This window comes from Labrus bergylta, chromosome 1 (assembly GCF_963930695.1).
Source record: "Labrus bergylta chromosome 1, fLabBer1.1, whole genome shotgun sequence".
Lineage (NCBI taxonomy): Eukaryota > Metazoa > Chordata > Actinopteri > Labriformes > Labridae > Labrus > Labrus bergylta.
In genome coordinates, this window is record NC_089195.1 from 12,806,807 (window position 1) to 12,825,991 (window position 19,185).

The 19,185-nt window shown below is 42.2% G+C and overlaps 1 protein-coding gene across 3 annotated transcripts; it reads right to left on the minus strand.

Moving 5' to 3' along the window:
* Nucleotides 1–1,070: 1,070 nt before the first annotated feature.
* gne (glucosamine (UDP-N-acetyl)-2-epimerase/N-acetylmannosamine kinase) lies at nucleotides 1,071–18,337 on the minus strand. Of its 3 annotated transcripts, XM_065954350.1 has the most exons (15): nucleotides 12,757–12,957; nucleotides 8,543–8,566; nucleotides 8,364–8,435; nucleotides 8,009–8,157; nucleotides 7,651–7,897; nucleotides 7,257–7,464; nucleotides 7,033–7,185; nucleotides 6,717–6,929; nucleotides 5,393–5,480; nucleotides 4,527–4,737; nucleotides 4,104–4,233; nucleotides 3,796–4,017; nucleotides 3,413–3,595; nucleotides 2,318–2,434; nucleotides 1,071–2,194 (listed from the first exon to the last, which is right to left on the minus strand). In XM_065954350.1, exons 1-15 carry the CDS (start codon nucleotides 12,793–12,795, stop codon nucleotides 1,959–1,961), a joined length of 2,292 nt encoding a protein of 763 aa, XP_065810422.1. In that variant the 5' UTR covers nucleotides 12,796–12,957; the 3' UTR covers nucleotides 1,071–1,958. The 3 variants fall into 3 exon arrangements, with proteins under 3 accessions (XP_065810422.1, XP_020508444.1, XP_020508442.1); XM_020652788.3 differs by lacking the exons at nucleotides 8,543–8,566; nucleotides 12,757–12,957 and adding an exon at nucleotides 18,184–18,337; XM_020652786.3 differs by lacking the exon at nucleotides 8,543–8,566 and having other exon boundaries at nucleotides 12,757–12,956.
* Between the last annotated feature and the right edge of the window lie 848 nt (nucleotides 18,338–19,185).

The following is a 19,185-nucleotide window of genomic DNA, read 5'->3' on the forward strand; positions in this document are numbered from 1 at the left end:
TTGTCCTGATGGTAAATTATTAACTAAGAGCTCAGGTGACAAGAAAGGACTCACTTGACTCGAGGTATTCGGCGTGGATGAAACACATTTGTGTGAAGACACAGGATCCTTCTTAAAGATCTCAAAGCTGCAGTGTTACAATCTTCGGCTTCTCTTCTCTGTTCATGCTGTTTGATTTGTTTTGGTTTCTTGAGAACGTTCGACGAGGTCACAACTACAGTATTGCACTTGTATCATTTTCACATTTTTGCACAATAAAAACAGAAATCTGGATTAACACAGCCTGTTCTGAGCAGGGCTGAAATAGAGGGGTTTATAGATATGATCAAATACAGGATCAGAGTGGACAAGAAACTTCACACACATGTTTTGTGAAGCTCTGAGACTTATTTAAACTAGTGGAAGAGATGTGAACTTTAAGCATTCATGCTGCACGACTGTCAAACCGGAGGATGCTGAGTCAAGTGTTTCTACAGTATAGTTCAGGTTGAATTATGCTTTGACTTTATATATCTCTAACGTGTCTCTAGTCCGTATACAAACCCCTCAATGATGAGAAAAGTCCATCCTTCCCGTCTTCTTCCTGCTCCACTTTTCAGAAAATTTGTGCTCAAACAGGCCGTTTGGAGATTTTCCCTTCATGACATCACAAAGGGCAGTAACCCCTCCCCCAGGTGGGTGACACTCCCACAGCTAGGTGTTTGTTCTGCCCTGAGTCTGCCTTCTCACCATAAACAATAGGACATGGAGTGAGAAAGCCTTAGACACCCGAGCCCTTCCAGAGAGGGGGCATGGTCAAACACAGCTCATTTACATTTAAAGGTACAGACACAGAAACAGCCTGTTCTGAGCAGGGCTGAAATAGAGGGGTTTATAGGCATGATCAAATACAGGATCAGAGTGGATTTAGAACAAGAAACTTCACACACATGTTTTTGGGAGCTCTGAGACTTAGTTAAACTGGTTGAAGAGGAGGAGAATATGTCACCTTTAACACATGATTAATCACAATTGTAAATAATTAACTGTTTGACAGCCCTTGTTAAAATATAGGACGTCCATCAAGCGTGTAGGTCGAAAACACTACGTTTTATTTATCTGGACAGAAACCACATTAAAAAAAAAGTTTTAAAATTAACAATAAGCATGTCATGTATACAACAGTTAAGTATACATACACATAAAGCACATCATTCTTTTCACATAAAGCATTTCCCAAGAAGGCATGAAAAAACAGAAATCATAAGGACTGTGGTAAATAATATGTCAAAAACATAATGTGAATCAGTCCTCTTTATTCCGTAGCAGCTTGTGACATTTCTTTATTTCAGAGAAGTCCTTTAACTTATTTTCCTTAAATTACCTATACAGCCTTTAAGACTCCATCTTAATTTCCCCTCCAGACACCTCAAATAATTTAACCAATAACAAGACATGGAGATGTAACATCTTAACAGAAACTCTCATCCCAAGGTTGAGAATAACAAATTTAAAGAGGAGAGTAAAACAAAAAGATTTTCAGGGAAGCTTCAGAAGAATGTTTCAGAAATATTTTGGTCACGTATTAAATGAGCTTCTTCGTCCTGCATGACGAAACAAGCAGAGCGTGAGAGTCCCTCTGTGGGCTGAGTATTTCTGTTTGAGGTGAATTTCTCAGAATTTCACTTTGACAACATGGGGAGCGAAAAAAAAGGGTGGTGGGATATCTGGTCCCTGCATTGGACCCACTTTGCAGAAGATGTATCGCAGGCTAGATACCCGGCAACATCTGTTCATCTATACATTTTAAAAATGTATTGAACTCGTGGCACATAATAGTTTGAACGTATTGTGACTGAAGCCTTCAAAGAGTTTCCCTTACACATGCTTATGTATCTGAGCACTGCAGGGTCTTTTTTTTTAAAGCTGTGCAGTCCTCCTGTATGTAGCTCTGTTTAGGAAATGAGAACTTAAAATCTTCAATATATCCTCCTTGTTGCATAGTCTAACACCATGCTGGCTGCTCCGAGTAAAGCGGGCTCCTCCAAGTGAGACTCGACCACCTTGATGTTCTGGGCCGAGACGAGGGCTTTCTCCAAGATGATGTTCTGCACCGGGGCCTGGTAGTAAGAGGCCAAGATCCCTGACAGAATCACCATAGAGGGGTTCATCATGTGGAGGATGTTCACGATGCCCATACCCAACGCTGTGGAGGCTGGAGAGAGGAAGAGGAAGACGGGGAGAAATCAGCCATCAGAGACTCACTAGAATTTTATACTTTATTTAAAATGTTTCCACAGAAAAAAGCACAATGTGCATTCTTTCTTGTTGCTCTCACCTTTGTTGAGAACAGCCTCAGCTCTGGAGTTCCCCAGTTTGGCTGCACTGATGAGGTGTGCAGCCGTGATTGGCTCAGCCAGCTTCATATCCATCCCCTCCACCTTCAGCTGCTCCTCTGACAGACACACAAGATGAGAGCATGTAAATAATAATGACATGACGCATATTGGCATGCGGACAAAAAGCTGTATCTATAGTATGTGACATCATAAATGTTGTTGACAATAGTTAATTTGACCATTGCACGTTACTAACAATATTACATTTGCTTTACCTAACAGCCTGTGTCCACTGATGGTGCTTTTTGCAATGGCAGCGGCGACATTTTCGACACAAAGCCAGGGCAGTTTCAGCGATCAGCATCCAGAGCTCTGAAACACCCTGCGCATCAGCTGCTTTTTGTAGCTGTGCTCACAGCACTATCAGACGGAAATAGTTCAACTTTTCCAAAAGCGCTGCCCTCGTCAATGTCACTTTCCCCCTCACGAGCCAATCAAAATCAAGACGGGGCGGGACATCTGCTACCAGAGGAGAAACTGGCAGTTTCAGGTTTAGAGCTGCTGCTGATGTCAGGACATGATTCATTTACTTTTTTTTGCCTTGGTGATATTACCTTGAACATTTAAAGGAGCAAATATTTATTTACTGCTCTGAAAACTGAGGTCACAGAAAGCGCTATCGATGGACACAGGCCCTAAATGTGTGTCTGAACTGTCCTCAGGTCTGAATCAATTCACCAATCAGGGTCAGCTTGCACAACAGGCCAATCACAGGCACTCACTGAGGATAATGTTTTTTATTTATTTAAAATATCAAACCGACAGTTACTAATAAGTGGGTGCAGAAACTTCAGGTCATTCAAAGATCATAAATGGACAAAGAGTTCCTTCAACCCCATGAATCAAACCAACCTCTTCGTGAGTCTAAAGTTTTCAAAAATGTTTAGGAACTGTTTTTAAACACATTTAATGTCACATAAGTGTGAAAGTTGTGTCAGAGTGAACAAACACACTTTCATAATCTCAGCTTCATTTACTGAGTTAAACTGACACTCCCTCCCCGACCTTCACACTGATGTAAACAAGCGTCTCACCATCGTGCAGCCTTTTGGCCTCTCTCTGCAGAGCCATGCCGGACGCGAAGGCCTCCACACATCCTCTGCTGCCACAGGAACATTCGGGGCCGTCCAGTGAGACCACGATGTGACCCAGCTCTGCAGCGCAGAACGTACTGCCGTGGACCAGCTCGTTCTGATGGATGATCCCTCCTCCAATACCTGCACACACACAGAAAGCAGATACTCAGACACTTCTCAGACCGTCAGAGCAAATACAAAAGTGCTTCATGAGTAACTGAAAGAAGTCAGGACACTCTGCTTATCAGTGCCTTCCAAATAAGGTCACGATTAAAGCCACTTTCAGAATGAACTCCACTGCAGATGAAAGACTAAATAACTGGATCAATGAAATCCCTCACCTGTTCCTGTGATGACGGTGACAAAGTTCTCCACCCCCTTGCCTTGACCAAACTTCTTCTCAGCCAGAGCGGCACAGTTGCCGTCGTTGTCGACCCAGACAGGAAGGTGCAGAGCGTCTGAGATGGGTGTTCTCAGGTCCACCGAGGACCACTCCTGGATCAGCTTGGTGGAGTGAAGCACTACGCCCTCCTGTGGGTTCACCCGCCCGCCTGTGGACACACCTGAAGAAGTAGAGGAAGAGCTTTTAGATTACAGCTTCACCATGCGTTTGTTATTTGAATGTGAGCGTGAGTTTCTCTTTTCTTACCAACACCCAGTAATCTACAGTTGAGGCCGACAGCGTCTCGAGTGGCATCTGCACAGAGCTTTAATAAGAGCTTCATCCTGGCCTGGAAGGTCTTTGGATTGGGCTGCACGTACTTTTTCAAGATCCTACCCTGAACAGAGAGGGAGGAAGTGAGGGGAGGAAGAGGGTTAAGATTTCCCTGTTTGATAGGAAGCTAAGTGTGCAAAGCTAAACTATAGCTCTGTAGCTGTACGCTGCCCTGCGTAACTGAAGGGTGTTTAACTTTGTCTCTAAGCGAGGATGCCTCAAGATTGATTGGTTACTTTCCTCCCTTAGCTGTAAATGTTTATCAGTAAGTCGACCACCCTGCATTCATAGTTTAGGTTAAACCAAAGGCTAGTAGACATGGTTACATCAGAAAGGCTAACAGTCCATGCAGGTTACCCTCTGACAGACGATGGCCACTCTGAGGTTGGTCCCTCCCAGGTCGACAGCCAGAGCCGTCTGCGTCTCCAGGATGTGGTCGATGTCCTGGGAGATGGATTCTTTCACGGGGGGGAAACAGAATGTCTTCTGGAGGGGCTCGTCCAGGTCAATGGTTCGCAAAAACTTCAGAATTCGAGGCACTGCGTTGCCGTCACCATAAATCTTAGAGCTGATGGGGAGCACGAACACACATGTTCATATCAGAGTTTCTCTTTTTTCAAAAACACGTAAATACACAAAAACAGTCTAACATTCATTTAAGATACACTGAAGGTTTATAATTCATTATCATTTTTTTTTATCACCGTCAGTCTTTCGGAAAATTAAAGATTGAGCCCTTATTTTGAAATCGTCATCACCAAACACAGATGAAGCAGTTTGTATAAATCAAAAACAAAAAAACTCATGAAGTACCTGAAATAGGTCTGAACTTTTTCACAACTAGTCCATTCACATAAATACCTTTATCTGATAATCAGGGCGGTAATGGAGAGCCGTGTTTTATATCCTAACAGTCCTCAAAACTGAGGATGATCTGGGGCGCTGGTGGCGCAGTTGTTAGTGTGCGCGCCCCATGTATGGAGGCTGTAGTCCTCGAAGCGGGCGGCCCAGGTTCAAATCCAGCCTGTGGCTCCTTTCCCGCATGTCATTCCCCACTCTCTCTCTCTCCCTGAGTTCCAACTCTATCCACTGTCCTATCTCTCCATTAAAGGCCCAAAAAGCCCAAAAATAAATATATATAAAAAAAGAAACTGAGGATGATCTAGAGAGGGAACACTGGAGGATAAAGACTCAGAGACAGACAGGCAGCACACAGGTCTTACCAGGGGTATCTCTTCCCAAACTGTAGCTCCAGAGCGTGGTAGATCTTATTCTGAGAGTCGGCGTCTCTCACATGAAGAACATTTTCACCTGGCACAGAGGGAAACGTCATGAACACAGCTGTTAACATAAACAACCTTAGGCTCATGGCATTGTTTCAGGTTCATATACAAGCTGGGTCTGATGTCTCAGAATGTCACTTATGACTTCAGAATATTTATACAGATCAGGTCTGTTTGATCGTCTGTTTCATCGCCTGTTTGCTGGAAACGAACATTCATTATGTAATTTCACTTTTTAGACTGAGGGAGGAATTCAAAAAAGAATAGATTGTGGTGCCAACAGCTCCATGATTGGGCATCAATTGCTCCAGTCATCCGCTCTTTGTTGCTGTAACAAGCCATTAAGTGCAGCTCATCCTGATGGAAACTCCCAAACGCGTCAGCGTCTGGCAGACCCACACTGAGTTAACCCGATTCTTATAATAATAATGTCAAGGTAAATTCACAGGCTTTATTTTTATAGCTCAATTATTTTTCGGAGATTGAAAGGTGGAATTGTAGCCATGCTCACTGGAAAGTTTGAGCATGATGACATCCATTATAAATACTGCGGCACAATTACCACCAAATCTCCATTTTCATTCCAACTGCGTGTGGCTGGTCGTTTTTTTTGCTGGAATGATGCTCATTTGCATAATAGGACCAATTAGTCTCAAATGCATTCAGGCTCATTTAAATATGTCGACAAAGAAAAGAGACTCTGTTTACTCTCTAACACAGTTTAAGGTGCATTTAACCCTTTGTGTGCACTTAGTGATTTAGACTGAGTCTTTAGTTGTATTTTCAAAAAAGCAGGCTCAGAAGCCACACAATCCTTTAGTGAATCATGTCTTGAGGGATGCTGCTTCCGTTTTATGGTTTAATGCACCTTTAAATATCAAACAAGACTAGCTGCACAACTTTTTTTTTTAAATATTTTCACCTGCACTTCTAAAGGAAATTAATTAGATAAGCTATCTGAGCCATGTGGTGCTTTCTTCCATCATTGTAAATCAAAGCAGTGACTTATATATACGACGTATAAACAGTATGCTTTCTTGCTTTGGCAGGTGTTGAGTGACCATTTACGATAAAAGTACCACTTCATAAAAACACATTGTCTGAAGCGGTAAACAATTTCTGTAGCAAGATCTGTTAACAGCTTTTGCAGAGCTGTTCCTAACTTCTCTTTGAGATGTTTAGCCTTCGCCCAGCAGAGGGGAAATCGAAAATGGCAACGATGGCAGAGAAAGCGAGTAATAATTTGGTTTTCTGTCACACCTACCCGTTTCTCTGCCAGTTTGTCGTGACCCCAGGTTGATGACAGGTGTGCCAAAGGCCCCGGCCTCTCGTACCCCACAGCTGCTGTTTCCGATCATGCAGCCGGCGTGGCACACCAGCTGGATGAACTGCTCGAAGGGAATGTGCTTCACTGCCCGAAAGTTTGGGTGCTGCTCGATGCCCTTCTTTCGCATCACTCGCACCATTTCTTTACTTCCTGTTTTCATAAAAACCGCCAGGACACAGATGAATCGATAAAGTTTCAAGCAAACCAAAGTCTAGCATCAGCAAGACACTGACGAAGCAGCAAGTGTACGAACCTGCATCAATGTTGGGGAAGAGGATGAGGGTCTTTTTGTTAAAGGAGATCAGAGCGTCCAGCATCAGACCATAGATCTTGATGGAGTGCTGGATGTCAGTGGTAACTGGATGCTGTAAAGCCACTATGTAGTCATGATCCTGCACGTTGTCCCCTGCAACATGAACACAGTTAACACAGGTATAACTCAAATGTCTCACATGATGTTTCTTTGTCTCCACGTACCCAGCCAGCTCTTGATCACATCCATGTAGTCCTCTCGACGACTAGTGGACAGCAGCTTGTCATATGAAGGGCAGCCGGCCAGCAGGATGCGAGAGTGGTCCTCACACATGGCGATGAGGTGCTGCTCTGCCGTGCGTGTGCAGCAGGCGTGGTAATGGGCCAGTTTACTGATGGCATGGCGGATGGAGTCATCGATCGTACCGCTCACCTGGAAGAAAGAGCAACGGAGGAAAGTTTGTAAAAAAAACAAGTAGAGTAAAGATTTTATAAACATCTATATCATCTACATTTTATCTACAGAGAGATATCCCCCTGTACACTGTAAAAAGTACAACACTATAGTTATGATATATCACTAAGTCAACCATCTCATGTACGAGCGCTGCCTCCTCACCTCTCCTCCCTCCAGGTGAAGTATTCTAATGTTCATCAGCGCTGCAGCGGTTGCCAGAGCCAGCGCGTCAAAGCGGTCGCCGTGGACGACCAGGATGTCAGGGCGCAGCCTCTGTAGGACATCAGGGAGTTTGACAAGTGCCAGACCAACGCTCTCCACCATGGCTGCCTCATCCTCTCCTCTCACAATGGTGTGAAGCTTGGAGCTGATGTCAAAGTCATCCTGCTCGATCATACGAAAAGTGTTTCTGCAGAGAGGAAAGTAGAGAAAATCATAATGAAAAAAAATCAATTAAGGACAAGAGGGTTATGATTAATGCAGATCTAAACCAAGTGTGCATCGTCTACTCTCATCTTACCCGTAGTCATCGATGAGGTGAGAGCCGAGCACCACGACTTCCAGTTCAAACTCGTCGGGGTGGGATTTGATCCCACACATGATGGGTGCCAGCTTGGAGTAGTCGGCTCTGTTGCATGTGGCCACACACACCCTCAACTTCCTCTGACACTTCATCAAACAGAGGTGTAACCATCACACACACACACACACACACAGATCATTTGTTGGTTTTAATTTTTTAGCTCAGCACATAAAAACACTCTCCTCTTCCCTCTGTAGGAATATTAACTTCTCCACACGACTCTGGGCTTTAACTACAGGCTTCTTAAAAATGTTTTTGATTTCCACAAGTATCTTAAGACACTCAGTCCTACCTGATTCTGCTCATCCATGTTCTTCCTCTCCATCCTGTCTCTGCTTCTTTGCATTCTCAGATAGTAGAGCTCCTGCAAAACAAGGGAGGAAAACACAGAGTGAGATCCAGAGACGTTTTTTGAAGAGCTTTTTAAGATCCTTTTATTTCAGTACAAACCCGCTCACAGGTCATACTCACTTGGGCCTTCCAATCATTCAGATGCTGTTGCATGAAAACACAACAAAGCTACACTAAAAATGGTTTGTATTCACAGTTAACAACATATACTAATGTACTCTTAAAGGATGGAAAACATGCTGCAGTGCTTTGCATGACAAGGCAAAAGTCACACTCACACCTGGTTCACTCTGGTAACATGACAGAAGGACATTTCTTTGGAGGGAGAATCGTTTCATTTAGATTCACTGGTTTAATTATCAGACAAGAGGCACTAAATCAGCTTAATTATTAATTCAGTCTAAGTTAACCAACAAAAATCCCTTTCCTCTCTGTGTTCAAAACGTCTTGAGGGATCTCTGGTTTCTCCTTCAGCCGTTTGAGTAGTGATGTTGTGTTGACACGTGTCACATAGAGACGGTCAGCAGAGGGAAGAGTGCTTCATGTTTATTGGCTACCCATCTGCATCGGCCAGGACTATGACCTCGGTAAATAATGACGGAGTGAATCACATTGAGATAGTTCAGATCGTTTTCAAACCTTTTTATGTGGGTGTCTTAAACTTTAACTATGTAACATCTAGCATACACCTTCATAACCCTGCCTCTGAATATATTAGTAGGAGGAGTATTCTTGTGACTTCTGAAACACTTCAGTGGTACAGAAGGTATTAGTAGTAGACGTAGTACAACATGTTTGGTATGCTAATAAGCGGCTAAGAATTCACCTGACACAAAAATGCTTCAACACTTATTTCAAAGCAGCTTTTCTTGGCACCACTGGAAAAGCAGGCGTGTCTCATAGCAGTAACATGAACTCTAGCTCTGCTCTTATCAGGACTCCGTGAAGGCTGTTTACAACACCCCTGAATGAACATAGGGACAGATACTGCCACCTGCTGCTCTAAACACAGCATGACATTTTCACAATTTAGCATTCAGAGTCTAGTTCCAAAATATAAAATATTAAAGCAAGCATGCACATTTAGAGGTGTTATTTTTTAGAGAAAACACATCGTGTGCTGGACATTTTTGAGCCGATGTGGGAAGTCACAGGGATGTCGGAATCCAGAGCGGATTGAGTGTTTGGAATTTACAACCCCCCCCTTAGGTTAGCTAAGTCCACTGACTGAACTTTCTCTATTTCACTCCTTTGCTTTCTGGGAAAAAGAATGAAGAGGAAGAATAGAAAACAACAGTTAATAAGTTAATATCGATACATTAGGTTTCCATGGCTTGATCCATTCTATACCAAAGTCCGTGTTTTATGCATTTTATGATCTAATGATGGATTCGACAGGTTTATTTCCTCATTCTTCTGCCCTGCTGTATAAAACTGACCTACCCAAATCTAGAATGAAGGCACTACTCTACAACAAAGAACTGCATTCAGTTCATTGACAGGAGAATACTGAGCCTTCTGTCAAAGAAGATGAATAAAATCTCAACAGATTTGCCTCTCCGAGGACTGTTGTGTGTCATGTGAGTACAGCTGCTTCAAGAATGCTGCTACACGCACGCACGCACACACGGACGCACGCACGCACTTGTTTTCAGCTATAGGCTGCTTTAATCAATGTTTTGACTGAGTTAAATTCCTGGGGCTGATTCACAGATAAACTGGCTCCCAGTAACAAACGTACAAACACAGGAGGACTCCCAACCGACACACACACTGAGCTGATATATTTCCTTCAATTTTATGAACGAAACAGCAATATAAATGTGTGATAGAAAACATGAGCCCATGGAATTCTAAAGGTTCATCGTCTGTTGTCTTACATGGTCAGGTTGACCCTCAAACTTGCAGCGTTATATTAGATCATGACAGAAAAAATAAGCTGCTTTAAACTTTTACCATGGGGTCCAACATTGACCTTTTGGTGGGTAGATGAAAATATCCACCAGCAAAGTATATATTTTACCAGCCAAATCAAGAGATTCAAATAATTCCACATACAAGCTACGTAGTTAGCCTAACGCTAGCTCACAACAGACCACATACAAGCTACGTAGTTAGCCTAATGCTAGCTCACAGCAGACCACATACAAGCTACGTAGTTAGCCTAACGCTAGCTCACAGCAGACTACATACAAGCTACGTAGTTAGCCTAACGCTAGCTCACAACAGACCAATTCACATTGCATTGCGGCGTTGTGGAAGCACGCCACAGGCGGAGCTCCACATATACACAGTCAGACATGCACACACACACAGCACTGCGCTCCCCTGCTCAGTTCAGAGTGGGGATCTCTTCGTCCCTTCGTACCTGGGTTACTTACCTGCATTTGGGGTTTGTGGTCTAAATGAACACCTGACTAACACCGGCCATGTTTATAGATATGTTTCTGTGACGATTACAACTCTTCAGTGAGTGTGAAAGCCAGAGTTCAAATGTTAAAAAAATAAATCTGTACTCTGAGGATCTCGTTCAGATCTTCACCTTCCATTATTTTGTTATTCTCACAATATTCGTGTTTTTAATTATAGATTTGTTGCAGTATTTGATACTGTCAGCATCACTCAGCTGTTCTGGTGGAGTTTTTTTTTTTTAAATATACACGGACAACTGGAAGTTCATGAAGAAGAACGTTGTCCTATAAATTCATACTAACAGATTATTGGTCGACTATACGACCAATAATATAGTGGTTACAGGTAAAGAATAGACTCACTCCTTAAAAGGCAAACAAACAAAATGGTACAACATTTCAGTGTCTCAAATAATATTCTGGGAAGAAAGGTTTCTCATGCAAATGCTCTCTTTTTGTTCCTGCAGATAGCGAAGTTATTAGCATTAAGGAGGGAACGGGACGAAAGCCACAAACATTAAACTGAAACCTGCTCTTGTTCTCTGTCTCGTTGTGACTTTAGAAATCGAGATTCTCTTAAGTGAAAGGTGCACAGCTTACAACATTTTACAGGTGAACCTCATTTGATAATATACAGAAATAGAAGTTTTCTTTAGGTGATATGTTCTTTACATTTGCATGAAATATAAAAGGACTTTATTTTCAGTTTCAGGCTGACACTTTCAGTTTGGTTGTGAAAGTGTCCGCCAGCATTACTCGTCATCGTACAACCATAAATCAAATTTACTCTCTAAGGATGAATGCATGATGAAAACATTGAGGGAGGAATTTCAACCACAGTTTTTTTCGTTGCACGCCTTTTACACATCAGTGTCTTTTCTCTTTTTTTAATAATTACTGTGAAAGCATTCTCGGCTGTCCGTCAAAAAGAGCCTACACAATCTCATCTGGCTCTAGGACCCTTAACACTTTAAAACACGCTCGTACTCCTATGTTTAGCAAATAGTTGAATACACGTTTATGATATCAATTGAATTAAATGATTATTGTTCATCACAGGAAAGTCAGAGAATGGTTTTAGCTCCAAACATGAACCTGTTAGAGAAAAAGCTGTGGCTCAGTGGTAGAGTTGTATCAGATGTTGACGTGTCCTTGGGCAAGAGGCCGACCCTGAGTTGCTCCCTCTGCTATTTCAGCCATGTGTGAATGTGTATGAATGGGATTAGTTCATACTGATGGACACTTTAGCCTCCTCTGCCGTCAGTGTGTCAATGTGTGGCAGCACTGTCCAACTAAAAATTAAATTTTCTTCCACTCAATATATAAAAAAATGATAACTTCACAACTTCTTTTTACTGCTCAAACCAATAAAAGTAAAAGTATTCCTGCCTGTCTTTATGCTCTGAAGAAGCTTATTTGTAGTTCTTTTAAAAAAACATTACTCTTGTCAGGATGAGGTGTTTTTTTTTTATGGCACCCTAATGAGGTTCATCATCTCTGTCGATATCATCTTAGTTTTGCAAACCGTTCCAGTTTAAATTAGAACAGCCACACAGACAAGCTACAGTGAGATTATGACAGGAAGTGTGTGCTGCCTTCCTCCAACTCTCATGTGTCAGGTCACACAAGAAAAAAAAACGCCTTCAGGACTAACTCTTGTGCTTTCACCTGATTCTCATTCAGCACACTGTGACTTCCACTCAAGCATCACAAGACAGCATCAGCGGCCAGTGTTATGGTGTGGAGGGGGGGGGAGTGAGGGACACATGCAGACGGCAAAGGCAGAGATGACACAGCAACGGAGGAAGGCAGAGACTGAGATACTGTACAGGCAGAGTAAAGCAGACTGAGAGAGGAAGGACAGGAAGACAAAGATGAAAGATACATCAGAGTGTATAAAGACTGAGAGGCCATCTGACTCACATGAGGGTTTATGAATAAAGAACCCGGATGCATTTCCATCCCACGTCTCCGCAAATGCTCAGCTAAAATCGCCCTCTGCTGTTCTTTTTTTTTTTTTTTTTTTTTAAATTTCTCAATCCTTTTATCTTTTTGCTGCTCTCTTTAGCTCAGCCGCATTAGGCTACGGAAGGAGGGCATGCATGAGCCAGCGAGCAGCGAGAGGAGAGAAAGGAAGAGAGGGAGGAAGGGTGACATACACATACAGCTGGGGGAGGGGCTGCATGAGAGAGAGGCTGGGTTGGGTTGGACTCAAGCCTGTGATTGGCTGGATGTTGGAGAAAAAAAAGAAGCAAGGAGCAATGTTGTCATCAGGGTCCACACTTAAAGTGTGACTACATCCCCGGGACAGGGCCTTCCTCTGCCCACTACAGAACTTTGAAATGTGCTAAAAGCTACAAAGTTAGAGAGGGAATGAGTCTAGATCTAAGAGGTCAGAGTTACTCACTGCCACTGAATCAAAAGCTTCAGGATTACTTAAATGTCAACAAAAAGAAAAGTCCCAACAGGTCAACTCATTGACAGCATCAGAGCTGTAGAGTAGACAGCAGGTAGAGCCACCTTCAACCCATGAAATACAGCCCTGTTTTCTTTTCAGACATTTGTCCTCACTGCCACCGACAAGCAGGTCTTGTGCATCAGGCACAAGACCTGCTTGTCGGCAGCAGCCGCCTCACCAATATATTGCGGCTCGTAGAGAAAGCCACAAACATTTGATCCAAGCACAAGACCTTCAACATCCCCTTCATCCATATCAGTTTGAAGTTGAAACATACTTTCATTCTTCTCAAATTTCTCCACAAAGCCTGTTAGCATAGCTTCCTAGCAAGATGCCGGATGTTGAGTTTCGATTCTGGGAGTGAGGTCTCACCCACTGATCTGTAATAGGTCTGTAGCTTCAGTGGGTCCCCCCCAAGTTTTTATAGCCCTCATGGGGGCCCCCTACTGGCCTGGACCCCCAAGCAGGGGCCTGCCTCGCCTGTTGACAAGGAGCGCAAGAAGCAGCTATGATACTTTTGCGACAGAAAATGTGGTTTGCAGTCGAGGACTTCTCTTTATAGGGTTTGGAGACTAACGCTGGCACTACAAACATCACCTACCCCCAGATCAGCCAACAGAACAATTCAATTGCAGACCTGAGTTGATCAACAACACTACCAAGTACCAATACGGACGGCAGTAGCTCAGTCTGCATGTCTCTCAACAACAGAGTGTGAAACTAGAATTTCAACTCAGGGACTGGTAAAGTATATATGAAAATAAAAAATATAAATATACAGAGGTGTGTAAAAAATTGGTCTCTGGGTTTAGTTACTCTTTAACAGCGTTGGTTCTCTCAATTAAAGTTACAAAATACACAACTGTCAATTAGAGATATCATTACTCCCCTCTAGTCTAAATCTGCTACCTCCGTAACACCTGAATTTTAAACTTTCACCTGAAGGTCTTTACAGAGGCTTCTTCTCGGCCCCTCTCAGCTGGAAAAACCTGTTCCTACCCAGGTAGACAGAGCAAGTCCTCCTCTTCCCTGGTTGTTTGTAAAATCTATGTTACCACTGAAGCATCAGCTGACAGACTAATGTTCTTTGCTGCCTCACCTTTTTTCCAAAACCTCTCTATGCCTGGCTTCAGTTACGGGCATGACTATGAAAGCTGATCCAGTGAATCCAGTAGATCCAGTTTGAGAATAATAATAGAAATATGTCTAACCTTCTGTGTCAGGCCTCATTGAAAAGACTGAAAGGACTGTTTATTTTTCCACACAGGGCGGAGATCAATCTGAACACAGTTTGAGCTACGTTGACTTCAACTTTGTCTGTGTTCTGCTCTAATGGTGTTTCCTCTTACGTCAGCACATGCATGTAATTTAATTTGAAGAGTCTTCAGAATCCCTAGTGAAACAAGTTCATCATGCCAGGTCGCCACAGTATACTTTGAATGTCCCAGTGGGCGGCGTTCACTTCCCCTGCATTTTGTTAATCATCGCAGTAACAATCAGCCTCTGTCCAGACCTGCACACGCCCACAAACTGAGACAGATAAGCATAAATAGAGAAACAGTTGAACATTGGCCTCAACTCCACTCACACACTGCACCATCTGTATCCCTTCATCTCATTGGTCAGGATTGTCTCCGTCCCTAGATGCCCTAAGCACTCTACCTTGATCAGACACAGCTGTAGCCAGAGGTCAAATAAAAACACAGCAATAAAATCGATGCAGCCTGCTGCAGACTGCCACGTCTCAGAGGCACTGAGTTTATTATTTCAGGGACCTAAAGGCTTCTTGTTTCTCCAAAATGGTTCTATGTGACTTTGTTGTTTTATCTTCAAAATAATTAATTTTCAGGAAAATAATTACAAATAGTTTAAAAGTAATTTGAAAGACTTCAAAGAGTCATGAACCTAGTGGAGTAATTAATGTGCCAAGGGGTTAAAACGATAACCACAATTATCACAACATAAATTAAAAAAATGATCGATAAAAGTTTGACAGATTTAAACTAGCGCTGGGCAATATATCGTAAGGCTCGATTAGATCGATATTTAATTAATGCTTGATATGGAAAAGGGAACATTGATTTTATTTTTTAAACTACTTCAAATTTTTCTGCGATATTTCGTTGCTCCGCGAGATTTCAGCAGCAGCGCTTGTTGCGCAGAGACGAAAGGGCGGAGGAGACTCCACTCCTGCCGCTGAGTAGCCTCGCTCTTGTAAGCCACCGACACGGAGGAGAAAGAGAAAGATGAGAGCGAGGCCGAATTACTTCCAAAAAAAGGCTCATAACACAGGGCTCGACATTATAACTGGCCCGCTAGCCCGGATGAATGATTGACAGAGTCCGTACATTCGCACACAGATTTTAGCGCAGGTTTTCTCTACTAAAACACACGTTTGGTTAAACGTTTTTTAAAACCATCAGATCCCGACAAAAGCAGAGCTTAAATCAGCATTCAAAGAAAAAAAATCACTGGAAAAGTCGAGAGTGACAGCAGGACATGACGAAAACAGAAGGGAGAAAAGTTTCAGCCACAGTGACAGACAGCTGGAGGAGCTGGAACACGTTAAAGTTAAAGACTAGATCCTAGTAAAGATAAAAGTTATTCACAAAGCATCTTAGCCCTTAAGAGAGCTCCTAAAGTAAAGATCTAAGGATGAAGAGTTTCTCACAGAGAAGAAAGAAGGAGAGATTCCAGCTCTATCACAGCCTCATATTAATGTCAGTCGAATTAAGTAGACTCTTACAGTTACCAGCATGGTGAATAAACAGGAGCACATAAAATATAAGAGAAATACACAATATTTTTATAATTAGAGCTCAATTAATTAAATAAAAGTTGTAATTGACTTTTGCATCAGAATGGTTCAAGAGTAAATTGGTGACTGTTATTTTTTCGAATCAAAAGTAATGTTCCTGGGCCAGTGGTTACAAAGGTCGGGCCAGTGCATTAGTGTGTTGGGCCAAATTATTATTTAGCACATATCTGTAATATACAGCTGTGTTTGAATAGAGAGGATGACAATGGTGGCAACACCTTAACAAGCCAACTGAACAAATAAAGTGACACTGGATAAACTAACTTGAGTGTTGACGCATTCAGGACATCCTGCTTGGCAAAGGTCACAGATTGAACCATGTTTCTCACACACACACACACACACACACACACTGATGAAACTTAAGAGCAAATAAAACTATCGGCCATGAACCTCAACATGACTCTCATTAACATCACACCCACTACAAATGATACATGATACACCTGTTAACCTGCTTGTGAGATTAACGGCTCCAAATGTTTAAAAAGATCAAATCAGTCCTTTAAAGAAATCCATATCAACAAGGCAGATATGACTTCCACTTTTCTTTGGTTACCTCTTCCTCTTTTATATAGCATTTCATTCAAAACCTCAAGGACCAATATCTACTTGACTTATCTTTTAAAGGCATGGCTTCAAGATAACAATCTTCAAACAATCATAAAATGATCTTCTAACAAGTTACCATCCAGGGTCTCAGTCTAGCATTTCTCTATCAATGAGATACTGCCATCTAATGTCCACTACAGGGAGGTAAACACCGTCCATCCATACACACACACAGAAACTCAAGATTCTGTTATAGCCTACCAGACAGACAGAGAAGATGTTGATGACGAAGTATGAACCAGATTACCGTAAGGAAGAATATATAAAGCATTGATAAGGGGCACAAACAAAGCAGTTTGCACCACCTTTGGTCAGAGTATGAACTCTTGAATTCAGGGCGCAGGTACAGAATGCCCAGGATGAGGACTAAAAGAGGCATTACATCCTTTGTACCGCGCAGAATTCAGCTGCTTAATAAGAACTGATTATACAGGACGAACTCGCCACTCTGCACTTTATTTAACTTGCTGAAATCCCTCATTGAATCATGTGATGCTTTAGTGTGTTTGTATGTGTTCTTATGTGCTGTCCTGTAAATTTTTGTTTGTATTGTGTTTTTTAGCTCTCTGTGCAAGGCAAAAGGGCAATAAAGGTTTCATTCATTCAGTGTTTCCCCTACCATTATATTAGGGGGGCCACGAAAGTTCAGTATACTGAAACTCCCTACTGAAAAGTAAGTACTGCCTACTGAACTGTGGCTATTCGGAAAGGGCCACAGTCACCACCACACATGTATGGAGGCCGAGAAGGTGTAATGGCAGCTTTACTTTAGGATGAGTCTGTTTTATTTTTTACAACTAAGCTACTGACTGTACCTTTAATAATGATGGTTAGAAATGGATTATTAGAAATGGAACTACTTTTTTGTATGTTTTTTGACATTAGGGGGTTAAATATAAAAATAAAAATAAAAATAGGATTTTAAATCGATATTTTGGAAGGTCTCCCAGGACCCTCCTCATGGTGGCTGGTCCCTCACTTAGGGACCCACTGATATGGATCACTGTCACTACTTCACTGTCAACCTTGTTGTAAACACTCCCACATCTTCAAGCTGAAATCATGCTTCATGTGCATAAGGAAACATTTTAAAATTTCACCCTCATGTCTGTTCGTCCCACAATGCCTTGCAAACCAATTCGCTCGCCTCCCATAGACAATGAGTAAGTTCGCCTGCGCTCTGACTTTTAGCAATAAAGTTATGCTAAGCTCGGCTAGCGCGTTGATGAACCGGAGAGGGAAACCGGTCTTAACCCATTTCAGCAACGTCAACGCAGGCCGACCTGACAGAGTTTGAAACAAGCTGCCAACGCCATCCTAAAGTCCTGACTTTACTTTATAAGGCGGGAGACATAAACTATTAAAGTTAGCTAACGTTAGCTGAACAGCCTCACTGCTACAGCTGAAGTTATAAATCCTTCACTTACCGTCGTCGCGGTGTTTTCAGAGTAACGATCATTACCTTGAATTATCCTGTGACACCGTCTTCGTGCCGAAACCATCGACTTCCTCTTCTTCTTAGTCTTCCTCTTCTGCTTTCAGGTACCTGCGGTTACCTGCCAACGTTTTCTGGGCATCTGTGGACCCCGATGTGGATCGTGCACGCGCACGAAGGCGAACCGAGTTCATGTTGTCAAGGTAACACAGAAAACCACGTCGACCGAGACCGGACGTTCGTGATTCTTGCCTTCAGAATAAAACACACCAAAAACTGTAAAAGGAGTAAAAACAAAATAAATAAATAAAAGCAAAGTGTGAACAAAAATCAGCTGAATTAATGTCGCACTTTGTTATAAGTGTTTCTCTTATAAATCTCATGTGAATTAACCCATAGGTTACATAATACCCTTTTCTATTTTGTTAATTTCAGCGATTTGCACTACTCAACATTGAACTACTGTCCTATTTAGTCTTGTACATATTAGTATTTGCTTATTTTGTGTTTTATATTGGACTTTTGAACATTGAGAGCACAGTTCAGTGCGTGCGCGCGCGCGTGTGTGTGCGTGCGTGTGTGTGTGTGTGTGCATAAGGTGATTCATATTAAAACCTTGATATCAGGTAATCATTTTTTCATCTGTGATGATTTGGGCATCAACGGGACAGCGTTTGAGTTAGAACAAATATTTAAATACCTGAGAGTTAACATTCACAAGGAGGTGACAAGGGCTATCCACAGCGCTGTGGTTGTCAAAAAGGCCCAACAAAGACTGTGCGCCCTAAAGGGTCTAATCATTATCATTACAAGACGAATAAATCGCGATCTTGAGAAAACTATCATAATGTACAGAACATGGCTAAATGTTCTCTTAGGGCTTCCATACTGACTCATATGCTACACATTTCAAAAATGTTCTTTCTATTTGTATGTTATTTTTATTGCAGGTGACTCTGTTTTCTATTTAAATTTTACTTTATTTAATTTGTCTTTTATATTTGATAATTACCCATTAAATTGGAGTCA

Coding starts and splice junctions, on each gene's coding strand:
- gne (XM_065954350.1), bottom strand. CDS start 12,795: ATGGAAATGCATCCGGGTTCTTTATTCATAAACCCTCAT. Junction 4,738..5,392: donor TTTGGGAAGAGATACCCCTG/GTAAGACCTGTG, acceptor GCTCCCCATCAG/CTCTAAGATTTATGGTGACG. Junction 4,018..4,103: donor CTGTAGATTACTGGGTGTTG/GTAAGAAAAGAG, acceptor CTACTTCTTCAG/GTGTGTCCACAGGCGGGCGG.